This window comes from Xiphophorus couchianus, chromosome 12 (assembly GCF_001444195.1).
Source record: "Xiphophorus couchianus chromosome 12, X_couchianus-1.0, whole genome shotgun sequence".
Lineage (NCBI taxonomy): Eukaryota > Metazoa > Chordata > Actinopteri > Cyprinodontiformes > Poeciliidae > Xiphophorus > Xiphophorus couchianus.
Genome location: NC_040239.1, coordinates 11,157,676 through 11,179,987, shown reverse-complemented (window position 1 = coordinate 11,179,987; position 22,312 = coordinate 11,157,676). Strand labels below are relative to the sequence as shown.

General features: G+C 35.3%; 1 protein-coding gene across 5 annotated transcripts in view; it reads right to left on the bottom strand.

Annotated features, from left to right (window-relative positions):
- Nucleotides 1-22,312, bottom strand: part of grid2 (glutamate receptor, ionotropic, delta 2) — a 517,587-nt gene that overhangs the window by 162,704 nt on the left and 332,571 nt on the right. For all 5 annotated transcript variants that reach the window (XR_003597537.1, XM_028033208.1, XM_028033207.1 and 2 more), the window contains exons 5-6: nucleotides 8,361-8,414; nucleotides 20-193 (exon numbers count right to left, since the gene is read on the bottom strand). Coding sequence is in view for 4 of the 5 variants with exons in the window: in XM_028033208.1 (XP_027889009.1) it covers nucleotides 20-193; nucleotides 8,361-8,414 (228 nt within the window). In the remaining variant the exon portion in view is untranslated. The remainder of the gene's footprint in view (nucleotides 1-19; nucleotides 194-8,360; nucleotides 8,415-22,312) is intronic.

The window sequence follows — 22,312 nt, the reverse complement described above, 5'->3', positions numbered from 1 at the left end:
AATCCCCAAACAAACTCACCTCAAGCTGCTGAGCCTTAGGGCTTTTAGGGTCACAGAGGGACGTGTTAATCCTGTGGTTGTGTTTGACACAGCGCTGTGTTGTGTTCTGGGGCATCGGGAACATCTGGCGAACTAAAGTCAGCCGGCCAATTGACTTCATGACTAACTCCTGCAAGTCATAGTCTGAGATCTCCTGTAAGGGTGTAAACAGAGAAAAAATACTGGTAAGAAGTGGAGACAAGATGAAAGTTCAGAAAAAAAATTAATGGGGAGTAAATAAACATCTTTCATCTACTCCACATTCAAGAGTTGTCCAATAGAAATGTATAATGAAGCTGAAAATATACATGCCGGAAAGGCAGAAAGAACACACATTTGTGTGGGGGTTTGTTGGGGTGTGTAAGCTCATGCAATTGTTATGACCACGCATGTTTGCATGTCCTCGGTATGTCCCTGCAAAACCTTGAGGGAGTACTCATTGCTAATTTTAGCCCTAGGACACCATGTCTCCCAGCTGCTCTCCATTCATGGATTTCCATCCATCCTCTGTGCAAGGGGGTCATATGATGACAAGATGAGAACTGACATTTATCGTCCCTGGTGGAGGAAACACCACCACCAACCCAGGCAGCCTTTGCTTTCTTTGTATACATGTTCAGTGATTCTCTATCTCTGTGTCTGTTTGGACATCTTGTGTGAGCTTGCTGATTCGTGTAAATCTGTGTGCAAGTGTTTTTTATGGGGTTGTTTTGAAACCGTCCGATCATGCAAAACATCTTTGATATCTTTTCATTTTCACATGGCAGCACAGTTGACAGGATGGATAGTACTTTGGATAACAGAGCGTGTATATACAATACATAAATAATTTATCACACAACCTTTATATTTGAAGCTATAATATTAAAGGTATCACACCTCATTGACTAATCTTGGTGGATTTTAATTGAAAGCTATTAACGTTCATTAAGACTTGAGAGTCATTGTAGTATGATCAATGATGATGATACAGTTTTGTTGCAGGCAATATTGGAATACCCAGTGTGACATGTAATAATTACCCTCTTCCATAGCCTAAACCCTTAATGCAAAAATATTTTCTATTAAAAATCAACTGCTACAGATTACTTATGTGCAGTAGTTTGCCTTTGTTTGGTGCTTTTACACTCCTTTTTCTGTCAAATCTTGTTTCTTTTTTTCACAACACTAGAGGTGGAAAAAATCATACGTGACATAGATATTGAATAATCTTCAGGAATTTTCAGGAATAAATGCAGAGCTTCGTTATCAGGAATTCACTGCATCTCAGACAAGGAAATTTCAAGGCATTTTCAAATTTTTCACATTTTCAGGTGCTTGAGTCTTGGATCTCATTCTCATTTATTCATTTACCATATCTCATAACTATAATGGAGGAAAAGAAGACAATTAAATCAGGAGGTTTTTTTTGCTCAGATTTGTCTTTGAAACAGCATACCGGAACAACGCCTGCAATACTTCAATCACTCATGAACAAGACACCTAGATACTTGAACTTCTCAGTTTAAGTCAGATATTGACCCCTGGCACCTCGAGTAAGCAATTCGTTTTCTTTGAAAGACAACAAATTGTCTAATATACTCCAAAATAGTGTAAGTGGGGCAGATGACTATGGTTGAATTCTTGACAATTCCTGTTCTTGGTCTAATGCTGGGAATATTAACTGCACCCCAGTTGGCAGCCACATTTTGCATGGACAATTTTTGACCTGCACAGTGTTTTATGTGGACAATTAAAAAAAAACTGTATTACAGCATATCTAGGGCTCTATGTGTAAAAAATTACACTTGTTGAAGTCTAGCTGTCCATGCTTTAGATGATGGAAGATCAGAACATAATAGCCACTGGCTATGCTGAGGTTATCCTGCAGAACCTGCGTTTGGGATCAAATATATTTCACTGTAAGAAGAGACTGCAGCATCCTGAACATCATTGATGAGTGAGTTGTAGTAAAACTGATGAAATGCAAAGTGCTATTTTGCTGCACTGTAAAAGTGCACAGAATTTTCAAGCAGATATAACAACTTTGATCTTTTTATAACATAAATGCCTTAAGGGGTTAGGACTCAAAATTAGCTGACTCCTGTTCTTAAATCATTTCAATTGAAGTAAGGGTTAAAAAAAACAGGTGAAACAGCTTTTAAATTCTTTGTTCACGTTCTATTGACCCATCGTTATTTTTCCTAAGTTCCAATAACCCACTCAGTCATTTACTGGAAATTAAAATTTTAGGAAACTTTATTTCCTCTTGCTTAGAAAAAATGAGAGTGTATTGATTCTGTATTGATACCACTATTTTGATTTCAAGTCGGACAGAGGCCAAATAAGACGTCACTCTACACAAAGAATTTTGTGGTATTATCTAAATACTGAAACTCTTGGTAAGCTGTGACATTCATGATACACTGCAGCTCAAATATAAAGTAAAATATAAACTATTTTTTACATCAACTGGAAGTTTAAGGCTGCAAGCATTCCCAGAAGCATCCAAATATGACCTCAATCTCCCTCATTCGACACCCAGAAGCCATTAAATTCTAGTCTTCAGTGACGTATTCGAAGTTGAGAGTCAAAAGCAAAATTCTCACTTCATCTTGGCACCATTTCCTGATTCTTCTACTTTCTCCAATGCTCTGTATCCTTTTAGCCAATCCCTCTGCCTTTTTGTCTGACAAACACTAAACCCTTATTTTTCCACTCTATCGAGAAAAAGACTGTTTCTGCTTATACCTCTGCCACCCACACAGTTTGTCACCTTGTTTTTGCCAGAACACACACATTCTAAAATGTTTTATTTTTCTTGGAGAGGAAATCACATATTCATAAAGCCAGATAATGACGAAAGCAAAATATTAATGGAGAACCGAGAACAGTGAAAGACAATGGAAGTGGAGCAGCAACAGTTGAGACGCATCTCTCATGCGTCTTGGTAAACTATCAGGGAAAAAAAGCCTAGCATGGCTGGAACAGGGCTGAGGACATAATGTCTACATCTCTTAATGCTTTCGCTTGCTATTTTTGCTTCATCTGAACAAACCATTAAGATACCAAGAATGATACAATCTAATGCTCGGTGTTTGCATCATTGTGAAACTTTTAGTACCATAGAATTTTCTTATGTCTAAATTATATGCATAGCATAAAAATCCATCCACCTAAATCCATCTAATTTCAGAGAGGTTTTTAGAGTACATTAGCTTGTAGAAAGATAATCTACCAGATAACATCTTCATTTATGAGTTTATGATGCTTGTTTTCAGCTAAAAGGTGTAATGGAAGCAAAATTACTTACGAAAATTACATTTTAAAAAGGTCTGCACAATAAAAACAAAGATGATAATTGACTGAAGGACAGTTAAATTTGATGAAGAGATTTAGAATGAGTATGATCAAAAATTAAATTATCCTCCAAACTTAAGCAAATGACAGGAAGCAAGAGAAGCCGTAAGCATCTCTTATCATTTCTTGTCTTCCCAACTTCAAATCCTCTGATCCTCAGAGGAGAGAATGTGATGGGTGACGGAAGGATGATCAATTATAAGCTGTGAACTTCCCTTCAGTGGTGCTGACTGACTGTTGGCTGTAGATAAAGCTGAGTTATGACAACCATAGAGTATCCTCTCATGCATAATAATCTATAGGGATTGAAAGCACTTTTGCACATTAAAATATCCATTCTCCAAAGAAATAGTATTTCATTATATATTAGAATGTATTCTAACTCCTCTGCTCTCATCAACAGTTGATCCATAGCATTTGGTATATTGTGCTTATAACTAAATCGTCGATGACATAGTTGAGGCCAGCTTATAAATTTTTTATTAGTTTCTAAATAAAAACTTTAGTGAAACAGGTTTTACCATGTTCACAAATTTGCTCAAGCAGTGAACCTTTATACTGTAGTAATTCCTCAAGGCTAGTAGCTATAACATTTAATGTTATAAATAATGTTATATATTATAACATTATAGGAAATATAATGTTATAACATAGCTGTAACATTATATCTAGTAGCTATAACATTGTATTTTCATGTATATTAAAACATATAAAACTAACAAAACCAATAATAATAAAATTATCTGATTGATTAAATTGAATTAATTGTAAGGTTAATGTGATTTCTGCCAGTGAAGGATTGTGTAATGAATTCTAAGAATGAGTCTTAAGAATGAATGTTAAGAATGGGAATTTGAAATGTATATCCTAAGGGTTGATTAGCCTAGCTAATCTTTTAGAAATCCTCCGTGTTTTTATATTGAGAGCCTACAACTTTTAGAAGATACTAACTACAAATAATGGCTTTACAAAGTTAGATTTCAGATAAATAGGAATATTCTTTATTATCTTTATTTTATTTTTATTTTGTTTATTTGTTATAAACAAAATATAGGAGATAATAATAAATAATTATATTATCTATTCTAATGTTGTACTATGTTAAGCTTTATCATACTTTTATCATACGTTAGAGTTTACAATGTCATCTTGTAATATATCTTGACTAAATAATAAAGATTTTATTGAGAGGGTATGGAGCTGAGTTGTCTTATAAACTGAATATATAAATACTTTTAAAACATATTAGTAACTGTATTTTTTTTAGGTTTGGAAGATTAAGTTTAGAAATATAGTCTGTTATGGAATTCTGCTGTCAGGTTCATGTTGGAATTCAAAGCACACATGTTTCCGCAAAGAACTGGTAGACAACTTCTTTATTAGCTGCTTGACCTTGTAATCCAACAAAGGATGAGAATGACATTGCGTCTTCAAAATGCAGAAAACATATTTCCTCTTTTGAGTGAGCTATAAAACTGTATTCATATGAATATGACATTCATTTTAAGAAGCAGGTAGGAGACAAATAAATATTCAATAAAAGAAGCCAGTCACTGATACAAGTGGTTGTTTCCCCAATACTTTGTTCTGATGTTTGCATTATTCCTTTAAGTGCAGAACCCAGGATTCCTCTTTTTTCTCATCTCCCTCCCATCTACAAGTATTAGCATTTCAAAAAAACATAAAAATATTCTTAAAGGCTTCTCTGAAGTATTTAGAAGCAAATGGTGACAATATTGTTCCAGCCTTTCATCTGTCATGATTTTGAAAAAGAAAAAAAATCTAAACCTTCATATAACAGGGGTGACATTCGCATGGTTGACTATGGTTGTTCCTGCAGCATTAATGAATGTGATGCATACAAACATTTGTTTCAAACAGAAATACTTGGCATTACTGCGAAAGTAATAGGTCCACTGAGCCTTGCAGCATTTCAGAGAATCATGACAGGCTTTGATTTGAAAATGGAACACAGAGGAAGAAATTGAGACACACCGAAGAAGCCTGAGTTGGTTGTTTTGTACCAACTCAGGCTTCTATCATTTGTGGATGGACCACCTGTTATGTCTTGTCATTTCACTGTAAGGCCTTAAAGAAATAGTCCATTCCCAAGGAAAGCAATTAGAGATCTAAAAAGATGAAATATGTATTTTCTTGTATTGAAACTGCACTACTTATGAAGTAAGATCAGACTCCTTTTATTTATTATAAACAAAATATAGGGCATTTTAAAGTCATTTTAAATTAATATGAGTTTACAGCCAGCAGTAAAGAATAATTGTTTCTGTCATGACAAAATTCCTTCTGATGAGTTAATATAAATATGGATCAGAAAAATTGATCAGAAAGACATTGTAAACTCTAAAAGCTTAACATAGTACAACATTAGATATTTAGGATTGATAAGAAATAATAATTTTAAAATACTTTACTTTGTGAAAGAAATAGTGAAAGTAACAGTTTCACATCATTAAAAACAAAAAAACTTAATGTACTGTTTAGTCACTAAACAGTAGTGCAGAAAAATAGTAGTGAAATGATAAATGGTATTCATAAAATATCATAATTTAAACTTTTTCAGCAGCAAACAGCTCAATGTTTATTGTCTTTTATTTACAGCCATTAAGAAGCTTCTTGCTGTCCCTTGTCAGCTGGTAGCTTCTGCCACTGTTTCACTTCTTTATGCTTAAGCTCTTTAAAGTTTGTAGGAGTCCTTTTGTGCTTTTGGCAGCACTCTCCAAAGGTTTTCTGTGATTTAGGTCAGGGCTTATGCTGGCCAGTTTAAACTGTTCCTCTTTTACTTTCTCACTACTATTTTGTTGGACTCAGGTTGCTGTGAAACTGGAAAACCAATACACATTCCCAAACTGTCCTTCACTTTCTGATGCATTGTTTTAAAATGCATAGCGATTTTTTAAAATGTTATCACCCTTAATCAAAATTATGCAATAAAGAAAACTATAGAGACTTAAAAGAACATCACCCAAGAAAGAATGTGGCTTATCTTTGAAAGGTAAAGCTAAATTTAATCTAACCCCTCAAAGGTCCCTCAAAAGTGGTTCTTTTCAAAGTCTTTGCTTTATTGGGTTCAGTAGGTTGTATACATTATGAGATGGGATCTAAAAGCTTCAGGTCACTCTTAAGAATATTAGTTATCAACCACAGTTTTTCCCCCACATGTCTTAACCTTCAGAATTCTGTCTTTAAATGTCTTTTAAGCCACAGCTTTAAAACTATAACATCACATGGTGTAATACTATTTCTTGATTTACTATGTGTACTGCAAGATGGTCTGAGGCAAATGTTCATCAAAATATAAATAAAATTAGGCCAAACTTGTCTTTCCTTTACAAGGAGCATTGTGAAATGTTTAGACAGTTAACTTACTAAAATGTATTCCTTGATTTTACTTTATGTCAGTGGTGCAGTTGGCTCAGCTGACAATAACATATTGATTGAGAGACAGAAAAAGTGAATTAAGGTCTATGGCACTTTGGTAAATTGATTAAGATTTCATTTGACAGATTACAAATAATTACAAATGGGTTTCCCACAGTGCATTATAAGCCTGGAGGGTCACCAGGCTTTACTTGTGCCCCCACCAGGCTTAGCATTGCTTATTTATTTACGTTTTTTTTATGTTAGCATTTTTTAAGACTTTATAGCTGGTGTTCAAATATTAATCTTCCAATATTCCAATAACACATAATTATCAAGTGATATTTTCAAATTTCCTGTCAGCTTTAAACATGTTTAACTCAAAAACATGGTGGGCTGCTGGATGAATGACTACCGAGTGCCCCAACCACCGGGCTTCGCAAGTTTTTTGGGGGAAACCTTGGATTGATACAACTTTGTGCCATTTTGGAAATTATAAATCTGTGGAAACATATATTACATGTGAGTTTAATCAAGGTTCCATTGTCATGCTGATTTTATTTAAAACGTGGTCCTTCTTGTTTAGATTATGGTGCATTATAAAATTACTCCCCATTCATATCTTTTTATTCCGTCTTTTCTCTTTTTTTTTATTTTCTAATTCTCTTCTCTCATCCTTTTTTGGCCCTAAACCCACCTGGCTTGTTTATTGATGAAAGGCTCAATGTTAGTCTCATCTCAACAAAGCACATACTCCAAGTTAATCCCAGTACAGTGGAGCAAAGTCTGCATATTTACATTTTTAACGTCAGGACAGAAATAACCTTTTCCTGGCATCTCTCCCAATCAGCAGGTGGAATGTTCAAAGTGTTTAAGTGATGCTCATAAAACATGGTGAGCTGAAAATTACACTTTGTTGTAATTCTCCTTTATTTTTATCTCCTGTACCCACTGCTTAGTGTGTGGGCGTGTGTTTGTGTGTGTGTGTGTGTGTGTGTGTGTGGGGGGGGGGGGGGGGGGGGGGGGGGGGGGGGGGGGGGGGAAGATAAATATGGATTAATGACCAACATAGTGGCAAGAGGCAAAACGTGTCATGTCGTGTTTATACCGCAGGGAAGCAGAATGCCAAAGATTACTAATTGGAACAAGGTGGCTATGTAATTTGGAAAACCATGGAATTTGATGTTATTTTCCAGGTCTGGGAAAGTATGAAAAAAGCCTTTAGCAGCCGAGACAAAAACAGTTGTATGTTCTCTTCCCTGTGTCCTACTTTCCTTCCTTCATTTATTCCGTGTGTACCTTTTACTGTCCTTTCTTCACTCATTTATCCCTTGTTTACCCTTGTCCCCTTCCTTATTTCAGTTGCTTTTTATTGTATGTGTTGTTCTTAACTCATTTTCCCTCTAACATTGACATTTTTTCATAAAGAGCTTTGATTTTGCTTGAGTATGAATGGTGCAACGTGAAAAAAAAACATCTTCTGTCTATTTTAAGTAAACATCTAAAACCAGAAAGACAAGTAATAAATATTTCAATTAAAACTGGAAAAGTGAGGAGAACCAAATGCACAAGTAATGCCATTAAATTCTTTCAATGACTCTCACCTCATTAATCAGGATCCAATGACAATCAAAGGCAACCAGGTTGGTCTCCACCACCTGCAAAAGAAAACAATCATCACATACAGCACTGTAAGAAAGAAATCAAAGTAGAAGATTTGAACACCACATAATTTGGGTTTTTGTATGATTTTTTGGGGGGTTATATGATTCACTGCATCTTAAGGCTCTAAATCAGAGATATTATGTCTTCCTGGCCTATATAACTGGAAAAAAGGTATCAAAGTTGCTCAAGGTATCAATCAAAGCAGCAAAGCTTTTTCAAAAACATGCAAATACCCAAAAGCCTGCTTATGTGTCTGCTAGCAGCAAACCCAAAACACACATGCCTGCATTTTAAAATTAAGATTTTCAGAGTTTACAAATATTTGACAAAACTTCAAAGCTGCACTCATTATTCTCTCTCTCTTCCAGCAACAGCCTCCGAAATACATTTTGTGGAACAAACAATGCAACGAAAGAACATGTTTTCCACACAAAGAATAAGAATACTGTTTACATGAATTCTTAATAGTCCAACTTAAATATTTACACATGTCAACTCGTAGCCAACACCTAAGCAATTGCTTAACTGTAATGGCATGGACATATTCTATTTTTACATATCCGGACTAAGCTACTTAGAGACTTTCCTGTACTTTTTAAAATAATTACAATCTGCCATTGAACAACCTTGTTCATGAAACCTTCAGTATTGAGCAGCAAACTTGACACTCATTAATTTTCTAACTACAAAACTGACTGTGTTTTCACCCCTCATCTGTCCTATCTAATCTTTGCTCACGTATCCTGCCTCACCTCGACTCTCATCCCATCACTTTTAACTGTCTGAATGCTCAGGGGGTTGTTCTCCATTTGCAACCTGCTTAAGCAACCCTACCACCACCCCTAGCACACACTCATATATCATTACCTATAATTGCCTAGGGTGACTATAGAGCACAGTGCCATAAAACACTGCTTCGACATAAACAAAAGCAGCTACTAAAGCGGTGGAAGAACATGTTTAACAGTGAATTAAGCCTTCATTCTATCTTCATAAAACGTTTTCACTACAACATTGTGGGTTACCATAAAACATTTGATTTACTGACAACATGGTTTCAACAGTGACATCAATTCTCTCAGGATAGACAATGACAGAGATGTCTCTGTGTCTAATCTGGTAAGATTTCTGTTGCCATGTTAACCGACTCTTTGGGTAGCGTAAATGAAAAACTAACAAACTGTTATGTGTTTTTACTCTCTCTTAATCTATTGGCAAAAAGACAGTGATCCCCAAAGATGGCCAAATGCAGTTTCAAATAATTTCTTCTGCCCCAGACAATGTTTACATCAGCTAGACCAGGGATGGGTCTCGAGGGCTGGTGTCCTGCAACTCTTAGATGTCTCCCTGGTCCAACACACTTGAATCCAATAGCTGAATCACCTCCTAAGTCCAGTCAAGTTCTTCAGAGTCCTGCTAATGACCTCATTATTTGACTCAGGTGTGTTGGAGTAGAGATGCATCTAAAAGTTGCAGGAGACCGGCCCTCGAGGCCTGGAGTTGCCCACCCCTGAACTAGACAGATAGATTCACTCATTATTAGGCACCCTTGTGCAACTGCTCAGTAATATAATCAACAAATAACACGGTAACAACTCACTGAATTTAAAAACAAAAAAAAAAATCATTGTGATAATGACTTCCATTGATGTAATGAAGATTGACAATGCCATGGCTAGTAGTGTTTAACTGAATTGTCTATTTCATAAACTACATGCTTAGTGGGATTTTCAAACACACATGCACACGCCTCTCCTTGTTTATGATTTTGGAAAGTGGTACAAAAAGAGAAAATATACAGTGAGAATCAGATGTGCAAATGATGGCACATATTGAGATCAGAAGTAAAGGGAGACTGTTTGAAGTGATAGAAAGGCAATAGTAAGCAAAATACGTCCTTGCAACTAAGGTATGAAGAATATCATCTTTGAACCGACCATATGTTGAACTTTGAAGCAAATGGACTAAAGTAGCAAAAGACTACACTGAAGAATACTTCTGTCAGCTAAAAACTAGTAATGCTACATTTTATCCCCGTTTACCAAAAGTTTTTAATAACTGAATTGAAAGATGTTTTCTGGTTTGATGAATCTCAATCTAAGCACCATGTTACAAAAGTCAAATCATCTTAAACTTGTCTGAAAATGATAAGTTCACAGTCCATTGCTCTCTCTCAGTCACTAGATCTCACTCCAACAGAGTAATGGATAGAGATATTTACATCATGGATGTGTAGCTGACAAAACATCCTCTGATAATGATGCAATCATGTTAATATGACCTAAAATCGTTCACTAAGGTTTGCAATGCCTCCCTGAATTAATGTCACATATAATTCTAACAGCAAAAGGGAGTTCAACAAAGTATGAGCAAGGGGTACTGAATAACGTAGCCAGTGAGTACATGCAGCAGACATCAATGATGAAACAAGCTGAGGGAAATTGAGTTGATTTCTAAGAATCACATCTAATTTTTAAAAAAAACCAACATGACAACATGATAAATCCACCCAACACTGCAGTGCTATATCCGTTTCAGCCTCTGAAAAAATATCCAGAAGAGCGTCAGAAATGGAAGTAAAAGCATTATAGAGTAAATGGTAGCAATAATGTCATGTTAAAGGACCAGAAAAATATAAACATTCAGAATATGGTTAGTCAATTTTCTAAGACAATTGTCTTAGAAAATGTCTCACAAATGTTTTAGTTATTTCAGGGTGAGATTAAAATGGCAAAATTTGATATTACTAAACTAAAAAGCAAAATAAAGAACCCTCTTAACAAAGCCTACAAAGTTTCCTTACAAGCAGATGTGTTAATGTCTGTTTTACTCACCCAAAAATGTACTAATCTGTTTACATGTGAATAGATGGTAAAGGCACAAATTCAAAATTTGTCTATGTCAACAAATTATAGTTCCAGAATCATTGAATGCTTAGAAGCAATATTCTTTTTCTTCAAAGTAATAAATTAAAGCAATAGTGTCTTCATTGTAGTGTCAGTGGCACTTATAAATGTGAATAAATGATGTCTTCTAAATTTGCAGAATTGAAGCACAACAGAACCCTATTTAATATTACATGAATGAAACATTCACCCCAATAATCCTTAAATGTTATTTTCACAAAAGACTTGCAGGCAAAATGGGTGAACTAATATAAATATCATCATGCTTCTTTTCCTTGTTTGTATAGAACCACTGCTTGGAGTAAATTATTCAAATTTTTCCATTATGTCCAACTACTGCCATCCATCTGAACAGATGTTTTAAGCTCATTAGTGAAAAGGCAGATTTGTAGCAGTAGACATGTCTCTCCAGAGGTTCAAGCTATTCAATACACTATCTCTGCTTCACCTCTGCATTTCCTCATATCCATACACAGAGCTTCACAACTCAATGGCAATACAGCAGATAGGCAAGAGACACCTGCACATGCCTCACCTCAGGTCAAAAAAGAAACTCCTCTGGCATCTTTGACCAGCACTGCAGAAGATTTTTTTTTCTACAAATCTTATTCTCTAAAGTTAGAAGATAGAATAAAAATAAACTTTGTGGTATAAGACAGATCCAATCATCCAGTGTCAATAAAAGTAAGCCTTTACTCAAAGTCTTAAGAAGCCACATTGAACTCTGACCACTTGCAATGGCACCGACAACACCAGTCTTGTATATGTTCTACTGAGAGACCATGAGACAGTCAACTACTACTTTGATCCTGCAATGACCTTCATCCACCTGTCACTCCAGGAAGAGTTCAACAAAGACAATAGTTGTTTCTTCCAATCCACTACTGTTAGCTTATGAGAGCATAAATGTTTGATGCTCTCACAAGTCTAATAGGTAGAAATATATGACCAATCTGGCAGCATTAATGGAGAAGTTCTTCAGAAAAGCAGACACTCTACCTTGTGCTCCCCTGTAGATGACAGAGCATCTCAAACTATCTTCAAGGTTGAGTTCGGACACCCTATACAAGGTCTATTTTGACCACTTGCACCCATGTTTACATATTTTGGTCATGATCCATATTTCATGACCCTAGGTGGGGGTTAGAATAGTAAACTAGTAGAAAGCTTTGCTTGTTGTCTCGGCTCTATGTTCACCACAACATTTATTGAAGATAAAGTCTCAACGTGTTCTTTTTTTCCGTCTCCCACTCCATCCTACCATCATTCATCAATAAGACCCTTAAATACATAAATTTATTCGCTTCTGTGAAAAGCAAAGACGATACGCTTAAGATCCTAAACAAAACCCGTTGAGATTCTGTCCATGAATACCACATGGATAAAATGGGTAGAATTTTTAAGGTTTCTACTTCAAAACCTCAACAATTAGCCAAACATTTTTTTCCATGTACAATCAACATTACTAACTTTTACAGACCAACCACCATACACAATAGAACAGCTGATTTATTGTAGACTATTTTTTTATGTATGGATATTAAATCAACAGTTTAATAAAGAGAATAATGGTAAACAAATGTGTTTATCAAATTTAAACAGAAAAGTAGCAAGTATTGTTCAAATTATGCTTGCAAACTTAAGAACACAAAGTGGGCGGTAACAATAAATGACTTTCTCTGCCTTAAAAACTATTAAAATTAGTTGTGTAATGTAATTTCATGCTCTATTTGTGACCAAATCATGCAAACAGTCTTCAACCCACCCTCCAAACTATGCATATTTAATCACTATACATAAACATGCAAGCACAAACAGTAAGAACACAAAGTTTTACAGAGAAAATGTCAACATGCGTGTGCACATATAAATTTTTAAAGCTGCAGCCCCTAAAGTCCAGCTGTTCCATTATTTAGTCAGGATTTAGACATATTTTTCATCGCGACACACAACATAAAATACTGTGCATCTACATGTCTTAACAAAAACTGCTTTCTGATCACTATAATTAATGTTTCTGTGTCTGCCTGTAAGGGTGCAAGCACACAGCGTCTGTGTCTCATTGTGGGAGTGTGTAATTACTGTTATCATCACAAATCTTCCATTCCACCTGAATAAAGAAAGTTGAAAGACAAAAATACATACAAGAACTGGGAGGAATGTGGGCCTGTGACAAAGAGAGAGCAAAAGACAGCTGGAGAAGAAGTGCTAATTTATACTTTTTACACTACATAGTTTGTACATACGCACGTACTCAGCACTTATATATTTGTGACATTCTTCTGTTCGTGGCTGCATAGATTTCAAATACTTATACAAGTATGAACATAACGAATCATAGTTTATTGAACTATGTAGTAACTATGTAGTTCATAGGGGGGTCAGGTGCCTGTCTCCAGCGGTCCCTGGACAATAGCCAGGGTACCCCCTAGACAAGTTGCCAGTTTATCGCGGGGGCAACACAGAGACACACAGGACAAACAACCATGCTTGCACACGTACACACACACTCAATTGAACTAACAGTTCAACAGTTGGACTGCTGGAGGAAGCTGGAATTCCCGCAGAGAAACCATGTCTGCACAGAGAGAGCATACAAACTCTATGCAGAAAAACTCCAGGCCAGGATTTTAAAAACATTTCTACCCAAAATGAAAAAATAAAATCCATGTTAACCAACTGTAACAAACCAGTACAAACCAGCATTTAAAATATTGTATGAGTAGCACCAGATCATTATAATAACAAATCAAATGATATTTACAACTGCTTAAAAATGACCTTTGTGATCAAATTGATTTAATTGGACATTATTATCTTGCTGCTATCGGCCTGTTTTGGGGCACTAACTTTGTGGTTAAGAGCACAGAGACTTGCCCTATATGCACTGAAAGCTGTACATATGACACTTCTTGGCTCCATGACTAAATTATCAAGCATAAAAAATCATAGTTGTTCAGATGGCATTAAGCATACATTTATTCCTTCTTCAACTTTAATTCATAATTCTTTATGTACATTTAAAAATTGAAATTACATGCTCCTGCCTCTCTACTTTAGTCTTCAGCCCACGCGTTTCAAATTCAAATTTGTATCTTCGATCATCCTGTAATTTGTGCAACTTTCTGTTTTGTTAGATGTGGAGATTATGGACATGAACAAACACGAAGATTCATACTAAGAAATCTAACTAACCGATTCTTGAAATGTAAGGGTGACAGTACAAAATGCTGCATTGTAATGAAAATGTATTTATTCTAAACAGGTACTACATCTTAAAAATTTGCACATTGATCAATAAATAGACAATGTATTTTAGCATAATAATGTCATTAAACCTAAACTATAAAGTATTGGAAGTGTTACTTTTGTAATTTATTAATTAAACTCAAACAATAAAGACATAGGACATATTTTTGTGGGTAATCCACCTGCTTGATATTAACTGGAGAGGGGCTATTAAACTTAACTCATCTTTTTCCGTTTTAATGTGTTTGATTATTTTTTGCCAAAACACCCTGACGTGCAACTTTATTTATACTGAATGTTACTCAAAGTGATGAATGAGAGGACCTTTCAGAATCTTTGGAGTCTTTGTAAATGCAAAAGGAAAGCAGGTAAACACCACCATATATGCAGCATGCTTATATCAACATGAGGAGAAAATACTGACAAATTGCAGGGGGAGTGCAGAGGACTGGATAATGTGCCTGGCAGGGTTAGTTGCACCGCCTGCAATTTTCCTTTATAAGAGACTTTCTATTTGGTGTAGTAGATCAAGTCTTTTCATGTCAAAGAGACCAATTCCAAGTGAAGTCATACGCCATTGTTGTGACAGTTCAACTCAAGTTCAAAATCTTTTATGAAATCATCTCATCCGTTCTAGAACCATTGAAATTTGTGACATGAGTTTGCGTACGTCTTATGACACGTCTGGTAATTGTACTTAATAATGGACAAAGCTTGTGAAGGTCCAAAACTCTCTTCCTTAAAACTTGCCTTATTTTGATTTTTGCATTCTTACATTCAAACTCTCTAAAATGTTTCCAGAAATATAAAAAAACCTAATTAAGCAAACATAAAACCAACCTGAGGTCAATTAAATTGAGCTCAAGTTACATCTTTGAAATAAGAATTTCTATCTAAAATATTGACTTGCCTTCTCTTAACTAGGTACAATTTCATAGCTTGCCAGCCAGAATAGTCAAGCGAGAAAATCTATTCCATAAAAATGTTTACACTCAAACCCTTTAATGTTTTTTTCCCTCCCTGGTTTTACATTATTGTGTTTTTACAAGTGAATGTGAGGTGTATTGTGCTCATTGGGAGGGTATAGCATAGAACAAGTGAGACAGGTGAACACACGAATTGCAAATTCCAAGTTCTTTAGCGGATATTTGGAGACTTAAAATGTATGTATCCTGGTAGTAGTTTTACTGGTACAAACCTCTATGCAAAATGTGTGTCCGTTTGTCAGATGAAAGTAATGGCATTACTTTCATCACTGAGGAGGAGGAAAAGACAAGCAGCAGGTAAAAGGGTGTGAGTTTATGACATCCTTGGATCTACGGGAGTTTCGAGTACATTTAGATGGTTAACCATTAATTGCTTTCACATCTGCCTCAGACTCATTAGGGAACCATTCGGCTGTCTGTTGACATGTTGGAAAGTGTTTCAAGAACAGATTTATTGTAAAAAAAAAAAAAAAAGAAAGGTTGAGAACATGGGAGTGACTAGGTCTAAAGCTATGAATGTTCACAAACAAAAACTCAAATATACATGCTTGTGTATGTTTCTCTCTTATTAAACATATCAAAATGTCAGTAGGTAGTATTGTATCCAAGTTTAAATTTCTTTAACTTTAGTACAGTACACAAATATTGACTACGCACACCTGGGTTTGATGTAGAGGTGGGACTACATCATTGCTTTGAAGGTTATAAATGACTTCAAAGTCTTTTCACCAAAGTTTTGTGTCAAGTTCCATATCTATGCATCCAATTTCTAAGATGAAATCAAATCGAAACAAAACACTGAATCAAGTGCTATGTACTAAACTTTGAATTAAATATTAAACAAGTCATTTGGTAAAACATGTTATTTGTTCACAAAGTAATTATGAATAAATGTTGAATTCATGATTAACTAGAGTTCCAAGTTTGATTTATGGAGCAATCTCAGGACACAACAGCTTTTTTTATTGATTACATGACAAACTTTTTAAGGGAAAGTTTAAAGAGGAACATTTTAAGGGGAAGATTACATAATTTATGTGATATTTTATCTAAATATATTTTTTGAGTATGGCTTACAAATGTGAAGAGCTAATACTTTCAATTAAATTATTTTAAATGGATTTTCCAAACCAAGTTGCCAGACAAATATAAGCAGACTAATCCATCACGGGAAACAGTAACTGCATTCCTGTACAAATGGTGGTCTCCTCCAACAACAGTACAAATGTGTTTTTCTAATTAAAATTAAAGCATCACCAGATTTCTGAAATAGCTATGAAATTATGCATACAGCAGTAAATGTAACCTACCTGATCAAGCTGACTTTCTACTGATAACACAGGAGAAGTTACAACTTCATTGTCTGCCAGATGTATAATAGTCCGACTCCACATACTGTGTTTTAGCACAGGGCAACAGCACTGAGAACGGAATCACACTGAATAATCGGATGAAATCATTCAGTTTGAATGAGGGGCGTACTGGCAACTTCACTGCTGCAATGGTGTGTACAAAGGTTAAAATTATAAGGGAGAGCGTACAACACTTTGTGTTACTTCAGTCTGACTGCAGATCAAGTTTCATGACTTGACTCCACACTTCTGATTTAAGGCAAAAAGAGTCTCCTCTAGCCTGAGATAACCCTAACTGCTACATTTCAGCAACCTTCTTCTGCTGCTGCCATGCTCTGGCTTTATTTATGCTTGATTGTATTTGTATTTGTGAGCAGACTAGCACTGGATGATATAAATTATTTTCTCTATGGTTTAATCCAACTCTATACTCCTCTCAAGAGGAACTGTGTGCTTATATAATTTATGAGTGCAAAAAGATGGACAAGCACACTCATCTTTAAGCAGGACTCCGTGGCAGACATCCCTCCACCACACTGGCTGTCAAAACTGCTACTCTGAAGCCTTTTGTTTGCTTTTCTATTATCATGTCAAGTAAACAAATAGACACACTATAGATTTATATCATATTTTAGCTCTAAAATGTATGAACAATAATGTTTTAGCAAATCCCTCGCAATTAAAGAGTGCAATAAGTGGACTGATGAGTCTGGAACTGGAGAAACATTGTGGAGAAGTGGAGTTCAATGTAATCAAATTGAATGCACTGGACCATACCATGAGTCACATGGGTATCAAAGGTCTGTGTAATTCTTTCCAACAGCTAATGACTGTAAATTACTACCAATGCAACGTTTAATTAGTTTGATGCAGTCATGGTCACACACTAACAATTTACAAAGTCTAGTAAGGTTGTGCTTTTATTCCTACAGTTAAAGAGTTAGAGGGAGAAAAAGAGGATGTGATGTACAAAGAACTATAGATTTAGTAGACTTATTCATATGTGGTTTTCTGTTTGCTTCAAAAAATGTTCAAGAATATTGTTACTCTGCAAACATTTGCTGATCAGATCTTTCACCTCCATTCTTCTACGCACAAAAACACCAACAGTGAGCTGTCACAGTCAACAAATGCCACAAAAATCTTGTTGTGACAAGGTCTTGCCCTGCTCACTAACCAATCCAGCAAAACATCAGTATTATTGATCAATCACATTCTTTCTGATGAAAATGTAAGGAAAAAGGGCAGCAGACATTTTTTTGTTACTTTATTTCCCACTCAGCAGACATTTTGTATGAGCTGGTCTCTACTTTTTTTTATTCTATCTGAAAATTTTTTTAGCAACAGCAGTCTTTCATTTCATATGCTGATATGGCAAAGGGTAAGAGCACCAACATGCTATACATTTATCATACTGAAAATGGGGGAGTTGTGTGTGCTGGCAGGAGCATACTAGACTCAAGCACACGTTGGCCTTTCAGTTTATTGATCTGACCACAGCTCCAAGCACTACGAAATCCACAGAGACGATGTATAACCCACACACCGCACAACCACCTCCAGCAAATATGACAATATTCAACTTGACATTTAGATGTGGATGAATCAATGGCTGAAACGAATAGAATCAGCTGTCTTCATGGTCCAAAGTGCACAGTAGTGTGTACACAAGTGTGAATGGGTAGGCTGACGTGAAAGTTCTTGCTGGTCTTGTGTTCTTAATTTATCTACTAGCTGCTTTTCAAGAACTACAGTGGGATTTTACTGTTGATATTATAATGTCATAGCTTATTTGACAGCCTATAAGTGTCCATGAACATAAGGGGGTCTAATTAAAGTTCTAAGATTTGGCTGCATATTAAAGAAAATGTACAAATGACCAAAAATGCAATGGAAGACTTGATGATCTGTGTCAAATTTAATACTGTTGACCCTGCAAGCAACAATTTATTGTTGACAGCAATGGTCAAGAAATCTTTAATTTGCATACATATTTCTTTTATTTATCAAGCTATACGAATTATATTTAACTGTATGTTTGAAAGTGCATACTCATTGTATTGCATGCTATGGAGCAGAGGTCTTCAACTCCAGGCTCCTGTTATAGAGCTTTATTCTACATCTTAAACACTGAAAGGAATTCATGAACTTCAAATCCAATTTTTAATTATTACCACTGCAACTACTCCTACTCACCCTATTATTGAGGTCAGTAGAATAGGTGTTGGGAATTTCACAGTCCAGGTACTAAGAGTCCAATATCTCTTAGTACCTGTCTATCTCTTAGGACACCCATTTAAGAAGCTGAAATGTTGTCAGTTGTTGCCAATTCCTTTTTACTGAAAAAGGAATGCAAATTTGGCTCACTTTTTCCATTTTGGCAGTTTATTAGGACCTTGGCATTCTATACTGTTTACCACTGATTTATTTACTATTTTACTTTTCCTTCTGCTCGACTCAGCACAATGGGGAGCGGAACTTTTTCCCACTAACCTCCAAACTCTGGAATTTTCTCCCTCTGGACATTCCCAACACCGATACTATGTTCACATTTAAAATTGCTTCCACATTATAATTTTCCTATTCTTCTCTAATTGTTCATGTGTACTGCTGCTTGTTATGTTGCTTGATCTGTACAATGTCTTGGAGTGCTCTGAAAAGCACTTCTAAATAAAACGTGAAATTATTATTATCATAATGCTATTTTAAAACAGAACATATCAATATGCAGTACACTAAGTTGGATAATATAGTTAATAATGTCAAATATATAAACCCTCATTACAAGGATATTTTACTACAGTTTTTTCTTTTATTTCTTTTTGTGTGCAACCATGAAATATTTGCTTATTAAACAGTATTCTAGCATCAACCTTTTTCATCCAATACTGTGCCACACACAACCACACAAACAAAGACATAATGTTCTATTAATTTAATTAAGCCTAAATACTCAAGCCAAGTCAGGTTGTTAATTTAACTTTTTGTCTTGCTCGTATTCTATATCAATATTTCGACATACATAAGACAGGAGTGGCACTGGCTGTTTTTGTTGAACTACGCAACATTAGGCTTGGTTCTTGCTTATGATGGTAGAATTGTTTACATTTTCCAAAACATATGCCTTAGGGATTGCTAAAAATCAAATCAGGGAGTATCCAAGTCATCCCATCATTAACATGTACACTTTGTGCACAAGAGGTCATGGTATGACATTTTCTTGCACAGTGTGTATTAATGAGTAGTGATGTGAAATCTCATAACATGTAATGAAGTTGTAACCAGTGGGGGCATAAAAAGAGGTCATAGTAGAGTCAGAGCCTAATGGCTGGTGTTTGAGAGAGTGAGCCATGAAAGGAATAACCAGCTGTATATGGTGGAGAGCAGCAGCTGTTATGGCCCTCAATTACACATTAGATTTGGCCTCCAGAGGTTGAAGCATATGCTATAGTTTTCTGCCAGAAGAACTGACCTTACACTGCACTCGAATTTTAGTTTTATGCTAAGTGTAGCTTGACGTCATATAAGTGATTTAGACAAATTTTAACCATGTTTTCCTTTTTTTCATGATGTTGAGAGCACAAAAAACTTGATTCCAATGTTATAAAAACATCAAAGAGGGCTATAAAATACTGAATGATAATTCTCTCAGCTTCAAATCTTCTGCTAAATGGCTGTTCTATTAATATTCAAATGTAACGTGTTGCAAAATCAATTGCCCTTTAGGGACAGGTGAATAAAGCCAATTTAAGTTAATTGACCCTCTGAAAAGCGATCTGCTTTGAAGAATTTGATACATCTGATAATACAGCTACATACTTTTCCTATCACTTGAGACATTTTATAGCCAAGTTCTTGTGACAACTATTTTGCTTCCCGAGTGATGAATATTTAGACTTTTCTGTAATCACTAACGAAAACATATTTTGATTTCTAAAAACAGCTTTTAATATTCTAGAGAGCAAAAGGCAAAAAAAAGTACATTACATATTTAATATTTTTGGTGACAAGCAAAAATATCTGGGAAAAAAACCAAAAAAAAATCTGTGAATGTCTGTGCCCACACGACAGAATGCAGGTCCTCAGTAAACTATTTGATATGTATGCCGTGCCAATCAGTGTAACACTGCCAGAGAACAACACAAAAAGACACATCAAACGGTGCCATATTGATTGTTTGTTACTATGCAAACAACTATGCAGATGATACGCAGCTTTGCATGCTAGATTGAATGAGCAACATTGCTAATTGGCTATACATACAAAAGAGAAGAGGTAAACCAATCAGATTGTAAACTGAAGTTATTATAAAATATCAGTATTATACAGCCAGCAAGTACAAAAATATATAAAACCAACCACTAAGATAAGACACAGTATTTTTTTCTGGATGATCATGTGTTTGTTGGCTCTCTTTATTTATCTAGAAAAATAAAAGAAAGTTTCCATGTTTTATCTTGTTGTAGTCTTCAGTTAAAACTGCATTCAGAAAGGTTATAAAAAATTATGAAAATTACTCCCGACTTGAACTTACAAGTGGCGTTGTGTAAGTACTAGGTTTGATATCACCAACTACAAAACACAAAGCTATAAAATATTACAATTACACTTTTATTAAATAGTTAAAATGGCTTAGTTATTTTCACTCTTCAAACTTCTGAATTTAATGGATGTTTCTAAAGACATGCTTTGTGCTGTCAAGAAGAACTAACGCATGCTCAAAAAGAAAAAGTGTCTTCTTAAAAGCCACTTTGTTGTTTGCAGCCATTCATCCATACATAATAATAAGCTCTTGGGAAATACAACCATCTCTTTTTTTTATATTTTAGCCGTTAGACATACTTAGAGAAACTCTGTGGTTTATATTGCAGTGCTCCATTCTTTCCTTCAGCTCTGTGTCTTTCCTCAAAGTCAACCATCCATAATCATTGTCCTGTTTGTTCTTCTTTGTGGTCACCTCTCTGAGTTTCATTTTAGCTGTTCTCCATTTTTGATTTGATCATCCTTAACACATTCTGGTCTGTTTTTCTTGTAGTATTACAATTGTCAATGACACTTTATTGGATACCATGTACAAGTTCTTAATTTGACAGTAAAGCATAACAGTAAAGAGAAATGGGGCCAAAACGTTAATCTTACAAGGGCGTTATGTATTTTGCAGGCACATTTTATAACATAATCAACTAACTAAAAATGCTGTATATATCAAACATAACTTAAGCAAAATTTGACTTTGCAACATAACACCTTTAAATTGGGGCTCTGTCTCTTAATGAATCTCCTGCTCTTTTTAACACTCTGCTTTCAGCACATCATCACAACAATGCTACTCCATTATGTTGTCTACAATCATTTCTAAGGGTGTTTAACTGAGAAGTAGCTTATATTGATATGCTCT